The 13646-nt window shown below is 42.5% G+C and overlaps 1 protein-coding gene across 1 annotated transcript; it reads left to right on the top strand.

Annotated features, from left to right (window-relative positions):
• The first annotated feature begins 28 nt into the window (after positions 1 to 28).
• LOC143319064 (uncharacterized) lies at positions 29 to 10276 on the top strand. Its single transcript, XM_076727634.1, has 8 exons — positions 29 to 842; positions 2590 to 2708; positions 2951 to 3059; positions 3168 to 4318; positions 6440 to 6731; positions 6813 to 6937; positions 7097 to 7217; positions 8300 to 10276. The coding sequence occupies exons 1-8, from the start codon at positions 578 to 580 to the stop codon at positions 9505 to 9507; spliced, it is 3390 nt and encodes a 1129-aa protein (XP_076583749.1). The 5' UTR covers positions 29 to 577; the 3' UTR covers positions 9508 to 10276.
• The last annotated feature ends 3370 nt before the right edge of the window (positions 10277 to 13646 follow it).

Here is a 13646-nt window from a genome sequence, read left to right on the forward strand (position 1 = left end):
AAACGATTAAGATTGTCCCAACTCGCGACCTGTACTTTAAACCTCGGAAATGCGGTTGTTTACGGAATCAAGAGGAAATGCGACGCTCCACGGAAAACAATTTGTATCGTTACACTAAAGCGAAGCAGTCGAATTAGTTACTGTTACGACCAAACGCATCTCGCACCAAACGCAAAACTATATGCATGCTTGATACGGCAATTTTATGTTTGCTGTAATAGCTTAGGACACAGTGATCGGAATCTGTAACGTTAACTCTGAATCAAAACTAGTGCTGCAAGCTAGTAAGCTAACGCTGACATTACCTGCGACCTATTGTTTGTTTAACATCGGTTTTGGTGTGATGGAGGAAACCAAACGGTTAACGTGAACCAACTACTATACGCCTACGACCTGTTAAGCGTTGCCTACATTGAAAACCGACTTGAAGAAACTGGCATATCCAGTTTAGAGAAACCGACATTAGCTGTGGCCGATAAATGCCACTCTATTGCAATTGCCAGTCGAAAGCTGCTTACTCTTCGGTTTACTGAAAATAAAAAGAAACTCGCCAGAGTTTCCACACGTTGTTGGCATAATGGCCGAAGCTATAGTAACGTTTCAGTCCCAACTTTCTGGTGTCATGGAAACGGTCTTCAAAGCTGCCATGTATGAGATCACTCGGCTGGTGGAGGACAGTTTTTTGGAAGAGGTAACACGGTGCAGGGAGCAGGTCGAGTCCCTGAAGAGGCGACTGAAGTGGTCAGAGAGTCGACGTAAAGACAGAGAGGCAGACCGGAGGGGGAGATGTATTGACTGCGGAAGAGCTGGAGTGTCGAGTGAGGAGGAACCCAGAACCACAGGTCAGTCTGGAGATTACTCATGTACCACCTGGAGTCCAGAAAAGTTGGGGCGACGTGTAAAACCTACTAATCCTTTCTCACATATACTCAATCGAAAACGGTACAGAGACAATATATTTAGTGTTTGATCTCATCAGCTTCATTGATTTTTGTAAATATATATTCCAAATTTGATGCAGCAACATATTTCAAACAAGTTTGGACAGGAGCAACTAAAGACTGGGAAAGATGTGGAATGCTCCAAAAACACCTGGATGGAGAGAGGTTCACCACTTTTTCTGCATGATTGTGGAAAGGATGTTACTGCATGGACTCAGGAACACTTTGGAAAACTGTTGTCAGTGAACACAGTTTGTCTGCAAATAATTGCATTCTGTTTTTATTTATGTTTTACACAGCATCCCAGCCTTTGAATTCAGGGTTGCATATTCGACCATTGTGAATTCCCAATATTAATTTTGTTTCACAGGTGACTAATTGCACGCCTGCTCTGTTATGAATAATCACACTCGCTGACGTTTCATCTGTTGTTTCCCATATTCCCCTGGAAGTTATAGTGACAGGTGACCAAATGAAATGCACCTTTACCTTGAATAAAAATACTTATTTCTCTGCGTCTGAACATTGTTGGAAACATTTGGGATTATGTAAGTACACAACTTAACAAAATATACCATCTAGGTCTTTCATTTTAATGCAGAAATATTGTATCTTTAAATCTGTTCCAATCAATATTTTAGTATTAACAAAGAGTCTAACTTTGATTTGATTTTATATTGATATTATGTATAATATGAAGGGATGGCTCATAGTGACAAACCCACAGATAATTACCACTGCTCTGCAGAGCATTTCACATCTTTCACTGTCACAGCAGGCAGGCAGGCAGGCAGCTCAGTTCAGAGAAAACACTCTTAAACCGACTGTATACTACCTGCCCAGCACCAAACTGCCTACAGATTAAGTTGATAATGAGCTGGTGAACATCGAGGAGTAGCCAGCAACTAAAGAGGTACTTTAGAGATATTAACCTCAGGAGTTTGTTGCAACCAAAGCAGAACTAAAACAAGAGTGAAAATTGAACTTACATTTATTATATGACTCCAAATGAATGCTAATGTTGCTCCATGTCTGCTGGATGTGGAAATAGGCAAACGCTGTGTAAGCAAATGTTTTCGTTACAGCTTGTTTCTGCTGCCCCCAAGTGGCCAAATTCAGACATGCTGCTTTAAACATGATTTTTTTTGGCCACTTGAGGGCAGAGGCAGCTGTAAACCCAACACTGACATATTTCTGGGAGCATTGTGAGCGTAAGTTAAATCGTTGCTCTCCTTTTATCCTTTTAGCTGTTTTTGGTCTCTGCCAGCTCATGTGTACATGGAGTTTTTGGAACTTCATGCTGATTACAGCTGCCCTGCTGTGGCTGAAAATTATGCTCTGAGTGGTGGTGAACCAAAACAGTAAAGCTGCCGGCCAGAAAACCAAAACAATGAGCTGAGTGTCAGCATAAAGGTTTGAAGAGCAGTGGGGAGCTGCAGATAATTCTCTGTGGGCTGATTACCAGGAACGACACCTTTCACACTATTTGATCCATAAGAATGTTAGTTATTGCTGTTTTAAGTATCTCAAAGTGATGCAGTGACCCATCAGAGTCTGACCCATCTGAGCAACTCTAAAATATCGAATGCAAATGGAAGTAACCATGCTCTCAAAACCTCAAAAATATTTTCCCTGTCTTCTGTTACAGACAAAAGTCCTAAACAGGAGAGTGTGCTGCAAGAAGAGATAAATAGCTCCCAGAGTACTGATGGAGAGACACTTCGTCATGAAGCGGAAGACGCCCACAGTGCCATGAAGGCACCACAGGTAAAGGACAGTCTATTACGCTGTTTGAGCTTCAATAAATTAGGCTTAAATGGTTGAAATGTGTTTGTCAGCACAGTCAATGGCAATTTCATTGTTGTACACAAATACAAGGAGTCAAGTAATCTCTGTAATACTTTTCAGTATTTTCTTTTTTGTCTAACTTTCACATGCTTTAGCATCAAGTCAGAGGTGATTAGAGTTAAATGTCCTGTATTTATGGTGTCTTTTGGCTTGTCTGCCAGTCTCCAGGTGTACAGGGTGAAAAACTGGATGGACTGCTCAAGGAGGAAGCCCTTCAGGTCACTCCAGAAACTAATGAGTCCCAGGAGAGATGGGTAGTCAACATGGAGGGTGAGTCTCTTCATACATGCAGATAGATCCAGGTCATTGTGTCATTGTAGTCCCTTTCACAATATATCCATAGCTGTTTACAAGCCTTTTACTCCTCTCATTGGTCAGAAACAGGGGCATCAGGTTTGCCGGGGACCAGTAAACGTGACCAGAAGATCCCAAAGTGCCACATGAACTGGGAAGTTGGCTTTGACCAGACACCAGAATCAGGCCAAGATGGACACTCTGGTGATCCATCTGCACCACTTTTCCAGAGCAGGTATGGTATGGAAGACTTGGGTGGCTTTGACAAGACTGGTTACGGCAATATGATGGACATGGGCAATTTGGATGGTTTACAAGGATCACCATCCCACCTGGGTGAGGATCTGAGTTACATGGGGCACTATGAGGAGGATGTGGAAGCACCAGAAGGAGCTGAGCATCAAGCTTACCAAGCAGGTGCTCCACGAACTAGAAGGGGTGGGGCCAATTCACCTGCAGGCTCACCCTCAAAGACTAACATTGATGTAAGCGGAGAGTTCAGCTGTTTATTAATCAATGAAGAAGGGTATCTACAGGACCCGAGTATGTTGTACCCTGTGTCTGGTGAATCAGGCAGCAGGTTGAGCCTGCGGGGTCAGGGCATTCGCATTGACCCATCTTTAGACAGCACAGCAGATATGTATGGGCCATCAGATGCATACAGTGACACCTTAAACCTGGGGGAGAGGTTGCAGCAACAGGCAGGAGGGAGAGGAGGGAGGAGACACACCTGTAATCAGTGCTCCATGTCCTTCTCTGATTCAGCCTCACTAAAGGCCCATAAGCAGACGCATAAAGGCACTGGACAGGTGCCACCATACTCCTGCACCCAGTGCGGAAAGACTTTTGCTCAAGCCTGTAACCTCAAAGTCCACCAGAGGATTCACTCAGGGCAGGGGCTCCACCTCTGCAGCCATTGCGGTAAAGGTTTCCCTTCTTTCTCTGACCTAAAGGCACACAAGTGCGGTCAAACAGGTGACAAACCTTACTGCTGCACTGTATGTGGGAACAAGTTCAGCCGTCTCTGGAATCTCAAGTTACACCGGAGAATTCACACACAGGAAAAACCTCACCAGTGCACCATGTGTGATAAGAGCTTCACACGGGCGGACATATTGAAGGTTCACCAGCGCACCCACACAGGGGAACGACCATACTGCTGCACTGTCTGTGGCCTCAGCTTCAAACGCCTGGATCATCTGAAATCACATCAACGCAAACACATGACAGATCTATAAAACCAGGGTTTTGGGAAGGAGCGTCAGAGAATTTAAGGTTCTTTGTTATATCAGATTTAAAAAAGAATGATTTTATTTATGAGCCATTTATCAGCCAAAGTTATGTTTCTTATAACTTTTCAATTCCAAGTCCATCAGTGTTTATTCAAAAACTTTTTGTTGGTATGAAAAACGTACATATGAAAGACATACGACTTATCTGTACTCATTTATTGCTGCGCATTTTATTCCTGAAAAAATGACTCACTTTAGATCAAATTGAAAAAGGCTGAGTAATGCTATTGATTCAAAGTGAAACTGAAAATGGTATCTGTAAATGTTTTCTGTAAATGAAACAGTTGACACCAAAGCCATGAGTTTTAATTCCATTTTCATCACAAGTTGTTCTAACATTTACATTTTCTTCAATTACTGAACTCACTTGAAAATACTTTATTTTTGACCTTGGAACAACTTTATTAGAAAATTACACTTTGGTCATTAGACCTCATGACGTAATTATTATTACTATTTTTTATTCAAGGTATAAGAACCCAACCCTTATTTTCCAATAAACTGTTACAGTACTCGCAGTACTCGGTGCTGGTGTGTATTTTCACAGGATTCATTTCATGATGAGTGTCCATTCTTGAATTAAAGTCTATAATTAAATTCATCTGTTAAGTGAATTCCATGTGGCAAAAGGAAAAACAAAAGGCATTTTAAAATGCATTTTTTAAGGAAACCCCCAGAATACATCCGGCAGCCACTGGCACAGTTATATTTGAATGTTGAGTCTTCAGTATTTTGAGATGTTTGCTAAAAGGAAAATCATAGGGGAGCCTGTGCTTAAGATGAGAGGGACAAGATTTATTTTGCAAAGTGAGAAGAGGCAGAGAGGCCGACCCAGTGCTGATCCATGTTGTTTCAGATGAGGAGCGTCGTACCACATCAGGGTGGTATGATCAAGACTTTGGTGAGTGTCCAGAGAAATCTTTCTGCGTTTCTTTTCGCTAGGAGAAGGATGGAAGGTAGAGAGAAGAGTGTAGTTTAGATAGAGAGGAAGATTTTAAAACATCCTTCAAAGTGACTTAATGTGATGTGTGTTGCCTCACAGCAAAGCCTTCCTTGGTTTGAACCTCTACAGGACCAGCCGGGGTCTATTTCTGTGGTATAAAACTTCCTTTCCCAGACACAAGTCTGACTCATCTGCACTACTCTTTTGACCAGTGGCCATTGTGGCCTTACAAACTACTAAATGTAATAATTGGTACGCTAAATGTATTTAATAAATTTCCCCCAGGAGGATAAGAAAGTACAAAGTTAACATATCCATTATATTGGGAACCTGATCTAGGGGTCCATCAAAGTGGATGTATCACATAATTTTAATATCAAAAACCTTGTCGGAAAATAACCTTTGATCTCCACATCAATAGAGATGCTTTACTTTTTTGGGGCGCGTTAATTAATTGAGTATTAACTAATTAAGTGCTTGCCGCGGCCTCTGGCTTTCATTTTACGAAAACGCGTTTTGTTATTCAGTTAACAGTTTTCAGGTTGGGCCACCGTACTCCGCTGTGAATGACGTCACGAGTAAAAACAAGGACCACAAGCAATTGTTTGACGGCTAGCACGGTGAAAGGGTTAGTGCACATGACTGTGCTTAGCCGAAGAGTTGCTGTTCGTGGTATCCATAAACGCAAATATTCCAGACCAACACGTTAGGGTTGACTGTGGTTTACGTAGTCCGTCACTGTGAATGAGTCGTTAACGCCGCTTACGTTAGTTAGCATACGACTGCGACCATTAAGCTAAGGAGGCACGTTAGCTGGCTAGCTGTCATGAAAGCGGTTCGTGTCAGTAAACAGCTCGTCGGGTATCGTAATTTCAGCCTTTTAACATCTGTATTTTAGTGAATATGTTTATTTGTCATTTCCCAAAAAACTCACATCAACAAGTGGATGCACAGCTTCATTGAGTAGAGACTGCCTTACGATAATGGTGTACAATCTAAACAACTTGTGGTAGCTTTTTTAAGGAAAAAACACAGCGGAGTCCTTCTTTCTCACTTCTGTTTTCCTCACAAACACACGGAATTCCGTTGTGTAGCAGCTGTCAGACGCGGGATCCTGACAGAGCATCATGTCGGACTTGGACACCCTCATTGTCACTTTCCAGACTCAGCTGTCGGATGTGATGGAGACGGTGGTGAAGACAGCCATGTACGAGGTCACCAGGTTGGTGGAGGACGGCTTCCTGGAGGAGGTGAAGCGCAGGAACCAGGAGGTGGAGTCCCTTAGGATTCAGCTGCAATGGGCTGAGAGGAAGTTGAGTGACCAAGAGGCGAAAGATGGAGGGAAAAATGGGAAGGATGATGTGGAAATGTCCAGTGACGCCGCAGAACAAAGGGCCGAAGAACAGCAAGATGGTGAGACCAAGCAGATTCAGTATGTATTTAGCTATAAAGCACTGCATTCTCTTAAACGACTCCAATTCTCCTCTTTTTCAGACATTTTGAGGGACTGTGGTGTGAAGAAAGAGGGCGACTCTGTGGAAAGGTGGACAAGAATCCAACAGGAAGTCACATCAGAGGCAGCAGATCATCCTGCAGCCGCCCCCGGCCCTGAATCACTGGTGGGTCACAAGACTGTCAGCGATGCTACATCAGTGTTGTTCTAAGAGGCCTTATGCGTATCTGTTCAGACAGGAGACTTCAGCAGAGAGCATCCAACTAACCAATCACAATGAAACCATATTCTCAGAATTCTCTGATGTGTTGTCTGTGCCATTTAGGCCACAGAAGAAGAAGAAGAAGAAGAAGAAGATGTGTTGCCAGCAGCGGATGTAAAGGAAGAAGAAGCGAGTACGCTCTCTTGTTCTGTGCACTTGGGAGGGTGGCGCGGTACCCTTGATGGTGAGTGTTGGCCTGCGTCACCGATGTCCACTGCTTATTAAGTTTGACTATCTAATACGGGTGTAACGGGTACAAAAATTCACAGTTCCTTGGTTTTGGGATCAAGATATGTTTTTAGTACAGCAGGGAAAACGACAAATGTAGAAAATACCATTTTGTCACTTATTTTGAAAAATGTAAACATTCAACAGTGGGTCGTTGGCTGTAAGTCTTACTGTAACAGTACAAATGTATGCAGCGACAAGACAGCTGATTGGCAACAACTAGTGCACTGCCAAGCTTTGCTGGTAAAACTCTACAATCTCTGCTCCGTGTGTGAGCTGTAGAAATAAATATGTAGACTATTTTGATGGTAATTGTTTGGGTCACAGGATGTACTGAACAAGGAAGCCACATACTGAACTGAGCCTCTTGCGCTGAATGGTTGGGGATGAAGACATGTACTGTTACACCCCTGTTATCTGTTAATATAAATTTTTTATACTGTTTTCACTTATTATGCTCTTATGGTAAAGTGTTGTTGTTCCTCACATTTAATAAGTAAACATAAGTATCACACTTATCATAACATTTTGCTATTCAAAAAGAGCTCATTTTGCCACATTTGGCTGTTTTCTCAATAAGGTAATGTGTGCAAAGAAAAGTGATGTTCAGTTCTTTCAGTTATACCACCAAATATAACTTCCCTTGTGCCCATCATGTAAGAACATTTACATTTTTTCCTCTGTAGTGCAGAGACCTTGGAATTCATTTGCCACTGTGGCTTGTAGACACAGAGGTTAACATCCTCTCATGCAGGCAGTTTCTCAAATTTATTTTCCATCAGTGAAATCTTGTCCTTTCAAGGAGCATTTTTTTTTGTAAATGCATGACCTCTGTACCTCTTAACTTCTGGAATAAATAGATAAGTTTATCAATTCTCTTACATTGGCAGATTTTTGTACTTTTTGAGAGAATATTACTTTTTCAGACCAATCCTGAGTTTACAGCATTAGCTGTGGCAGTAACCAACTTGCTTTTTCATGAAGTATCTACCAAAAAAAAAGGCATGGATGTAACTCCTGTTTCCATTCATTTTCCAGGTGAAGCAGGACCTGATTCCCTCAGCACTACTGAAATGACTGAGGCACAACCAAAACAGACTCCAGAGAACAGTGAGGACTTATTGAGGAACGTCATAAAGCAAGACCCACAGATCTCTGCTGCATATGTCTTTCACAAAGAGCAGGAGGAAGCACACATGGCTACAGATCCATCTCTCCAGGTGGACAGTGGATGGGCAGGCCTGACTGTCACAACAGCTGGATTGCTGCAGAATCACAGACTTGCAGCAGAAGAGGATTGTGATCCGGCTAAAACTCGAGGTTCTCTACAGCAAACGGAACACGAGCTGGCCAACTCCGTCACAGCAGAGGTCAATGTTCTGGCTGTCCCAGGCAGAGATCAGATTGCATCCTCAGCGTCCCCTTTGGCAAGACTTCAAGACGGTGATGCGCTGGGTGTGACTATCAAGCAGGAGGTCATTGTCGATTCTGACGGGTGTGTGGAAAGCAAGCAGAAGGAAAAGAGGCCGACAAAGTCTGGGATGGCATCTTTCTCATGTTCAGTAAAACAGCACAGGGTCAGTTCGGAACTGCTCAAGCAGAACCACATTTCCCATAAAGCCGCTGTGCAGGAGGTTATGAAGCTGCATTCCAAAGTGGGTACAGGTCTCAGGTTGCAAGCTGCTATACAGCACCTCCACCGGCCGATGAAAAAGCCCCCCCACGCGCTTTTGAACAGCGTCAGCGCAGCTCTGTCCACAGCTCACTCTCAGGCTGTGAACTTAAATTCCCTCAACAGAATTCCCTCCACGTCTAAAGCCGCTCCTCCTCCTCCACTCTCAGTGCAGCGGCTTCACCTGGGTGACAAACAGGCCGCAGCACATAACCGAACCGGCGCCCCGTGGGTCAGCATCAAAACCCAACTTCAGTCCGCAAACTCCCATCACACCAACCCCTTACCCCATCCAGACTCTCACCTTCACTCTGGCCCCAGGCATCTGCGCTGTGGCCAGTGTGGGAAGTGTTTTCCCCACCCCAGCAACCTGAAGGCCCACCTGCAGACTCACACTGGTGAGCGACCTTTCTGCTGCTCCCTCTGTGGTCGCAGCTTCACCAAGCTGAGCAACCTGAAGGCCCACAGACGGGTCCACACCGGAGAGAGGCCGTACTGCTGCTTGGCTTGTGGCAAACGCTTCACCCAGAAATGCAACCTGAAACGCCACCAGAGGATTCATCTGGATGTATGATGATGGACAGCCAGTGAGGAAAAAAGACACGTTTGGTGTGTTTGTTTCATTTAGATGAAGGTGCAACAGTGTTTCCTTCGCAGTGTAACACAGCTGCTGTGACTGCAAAAATGCTTCTTGTTTAGGCGTCTTTTGAAGTGATTGTCCCAAGTTCTTCTGTGCATTTGAGAAAGGTTAATCTAGTAACTTTCAAAGGTGTCGTAGTGTTGTTAAAGGACAGGAGGCAGTGTGTTGTGAAATGTAGCATGCACAGAGAAAGGTCAGTTGTCACTTTTCATCAATAAATGACTATTTATTCTGTGAATACTCAGATTCCTCCGTCACATGAATTGCACCGTGCCTGTGAGCGTCGCAGCACTTACTATATCTTTGACCATGGATCAGGGCAGGTATTTATCAGCCTGCAGAAAGTCAAATTTTGGACATAGATGAAATATAAAAGTGATTCTGTCTGTTCAGAGTAGATCTTAGATGGCGGCAGCACAGAAACAGATGAGCACACAGCTTCAGTGAAAGCATTGGAGTTCAGGATGGTGTAGCCGTTGCCTCTTATTTTCATTGACTTCATCTGGTGCAACTTTTTATGTTTTATTTATTTATTTATTGAAATTTGGTTTGGTTGTCTTTTTGTTTCAATTTCCACCAATTTCATATTATTTTATCCCATTATATGTGTTTATATATTAGATTGTTGTTCATTTGACATGTTAATTGCTGCTATTTTTTCTTAAGGATTAATAAAAATAATAATTTGCAGATGTTGAGAAAATCCAGCTCACTGATTGGTTATTTCTGTCTTTATTTTTGTTTTTGTTTGTTTTACAAGCTGTGCAGATAAAACAAGAGGAAAAAAAAAACATGCCTATGACTGCCGCTGATTGGCTCCTCCTGCTCTGAGCGCACATGTGATGAATCACGCTTAAGACTGTTTAGGATTACTCTCACACTTCATTGTGAGTAGGTGTAGGATGATAAATGTCTTATTCTCCACATTCAGTGAAGAGCTTCTTTTCTCCTAAATTCCCCCTAAACTCTTTAGATCAGTACTTAGGAGTAATTGTCTTTGGTAAATCCACCCCAGGTCACGTGACTCTACAAGGTCATAAAACATAATTTCAAGGGGTTTTAAAAAGTTTCTCCTCCAGGTGAACTTTGCTTTCTCTCTGCTCAGATTGCTGTGCTAAAATCCTGAAAACTGCACCTTCTGAAGAACTGACAGTTCTTAGATGATGTATCATGACTGATGACTAAATTTACCCACTTGACTGTTAAAAGTAAATGATCATTAAAAAGCTCCTCCAAAAATACCTCAGTCAGGTTTTACACCACTTTTATTGTAGTGTCTTAATGTGCCGCTTGGTGGCAGTGTTTCACCTCACTGTTCAATTATCAGGACCGCAGCAGAGATACTAGTCTTCTTGTCTGGCAGCTGTGGAATAGAGGAGTACTCTTTAAGAAAGTCACTCCATTAGAGCTACACGTCATAATTACAAGTCTCTATGGACACTGTTTTAGCCCATGCCTGTGTGTGTGTGTGTGTGTGTGTGTGTGTGTGTGTGTGTGTGTGTGTGTTACATATGTTTCTCATGTTCAGGATTACTCTTCATGTGTTCTATCTGAAGTTCGAGTCAGAGCAGCACTGTGCAGGTGGTACAACTGATAACATTTTAATCTTATTTACAAGGTGAGGTAAAAGCTAGCTGAGGCTAAACTCTGTCTCGCTCTGTGTGTGTGTGTGTGTGTGTGTGTGTGTGTGTGTGTGAGAGAGAGAGAGAGAGTGGAAATGTGGATTAAAGCGGTGCTTCTGTTCTAGATGGTATCTTCTTTTTGATGTCTGAACCCAATAACAAGAGAAGTTATCTATGAAGGGCAATTGAAATACCTACTTAGCTGAATCTGCACTGAGCGTAATAGATAGCGTGGCTGTGTGAGGGGACTGTGAAACCAGCCTGTTGGTGCTCAGTTGAATGTGTGGGAGTGCACAGCGTATATAAACATATTCCTGTCTGTTAACCAACATACACCATGTTTGCTTCAAACCGATGAGCTAAAACATGAGTTAAAGTATCTATGAAGCTTGTGTAAATCCTTAGTGTTTCCTCTGATCGGGCCAATAATATAAGAATTTCTTTTGAGATGTTTAATTTCTCTTTAAAAATAAGAAAAGCAAACTCCCATTTTCCTCTCTTTGCATCGACCAAAGGACTGTAGGAAAAGTTTTAGGGTGGGAACAGGTGCAAAATTTTATTCTTTTATTAAAAAAAAAAGAAGATTTTTTTTTTTTAACCAACTTTTAATCAACTTTGTCAAATTATATAACAGACGTAGTTTTTAACAGTGTTTTGAAAAAGTTTTGAAAGGCATCAATGATACCGTGCTGCCCATAGGAGCGTCAGATCAGAAAACACATCTGTGTCGCTCTCAAGGGCACGGACAAACAACGGATTTTGTCATTTAATTTGAAGGACATGTTGGAAAATGCAGTCAATCTCAGCCAATACAACCATCAAATGCATAAACGAGGACCAGGCGACAGCTCGTGCCAAAGGGCCCCTCCATGTCCACTCCAAAGTCGACATGGAGGGCTGCAGAACACACCTCCACGGTCAACATGAAAAGCATCTTTTTGAAGTAAATATTTGATTCCTTTTTCTTTTTATAAAAATCAGAAATATGAAATGCAACATTAAATGAAAATATGGGGTAAGAAAATAAAATATCTAAATGACCTAAATGTAGTATTTGTTAGTCCCCTACATACATGATCCTCCAGCGTCTTCCTCCACAATCAGTACTTCTTTTTGCCTTTAGATCTCCTGCTATTACTTAATATGTTCAAAACTGTACCATGTGCAGCACCGTCGACTGGTTTTAGCCACTGCCTTTCATTACAGAGACGTTAACGTCTCCCTGAGGTGGGAGAGACAAAGGAAAATGAGAAAAAGCAGAGAAGACATAAAGCAGTCAGTGTCAAAGAATAACGTCACTTTGAATAAGAAGACACAGAATCACGTTTCGTGAAAGTTTCCATCTCAAATTCCCGATATCACATGGACATGTCACCTCCTGTTTTTCAAATCTGAGTTAATCATTAGCATTAGCAGTTCCTGACTGGACTTGGAAAATAATGTCTCTTCCTCCTTGAACTGATGCTTCAAAAGAAGCTTCTTTTCTGTGTCAAATCACTCTGATATTAAATTCAGTGCTTAACAGGCCACGGAGTGCACTGTGGAAGATTTATGGCAAGTGTTGCAAGGCTAGTGTGCCTTATTCATAACACCTTCATATTTCATAAAAGCAGCTCAGGCAGAAGAAATTGAACTTTGATGTGTTCTTCATTCTAACTTTTATTCCCATTTGTTGTAAGTCCACTAAATCCATTAAGAGGGGGTTTAAGTCCGTCATCTTCACCTTCTCTTTATTGTGTATGAAAGAATAAGTGTACCTATGAGGCCGACGCTGCTTTCCTTGTTTCTACTAAGATAGCCTACTATGAACCAGGACTGTGTTCGCACACATTCAGAGAATAGCAGAGAGCTCCTCATTTAGCTTCTCTGCTGAACTTTTCGTAGCGACACATGGTCTATTCAGAGGTGGAGCTGATGCTGCTGCTGCTGTGACTGGTCAATCAGGAAGGTGCTCGGCGCCCGCTTTGAGAATGGTGGTGGCGATTCATGAGTTTGATGTGAAGATGCACAGAGGTCAGATTTTATGTGTATTTAGGATCTCTTAAAATAATACTCCACCAATTTAGAACTGAACTCTTACGTCCCTGTCAGACTGACCGTCAACACTTTAAAAAATGATCAGTTTGGTGCAGCACAAACAGAGCAGTGCAACCAAAGACAATTTTATGTATTATGTACCATAAAGTTTCTAATCATGACCAGAGATTTCCTCGTTGTTGCATGCTTTTTTCCTGGCGCCTACATCACCCACAATGCAGCTTGACCACTGACAGTTTGCTCGGAGGTGCTAGTGGTGGCTAATCTAGCCTTGAGCTGCTCGTCTCAAGCAGAGATGAGGAGCGGAGGAGTTCTTTCAGGTTCTAACTTGTAGTCTTCAGCTCCAACTGACATCACTGGAGGCAGTTTATTCGACTTTGTGCAGCTCACTCTGGAGCCACAGATGGATTTACA

The sequence above is a fragment of the Chaetodon auriga genome, chromosome 4 (assembly GCF_051107435.1).
Source record: "Chaetodon auriga isolate fChaAug3 chromosome 4, fChaAug3.hap1, whole genome shotgun sequence".
NCBI classification, from domain to species: domain Eukaryota; kingdom Metazoa; phylum Chordata; class Actinopteri; order Chaetodontiformes; family Chaetodontidae; genus Chaetodon; species Chaetodon auriga.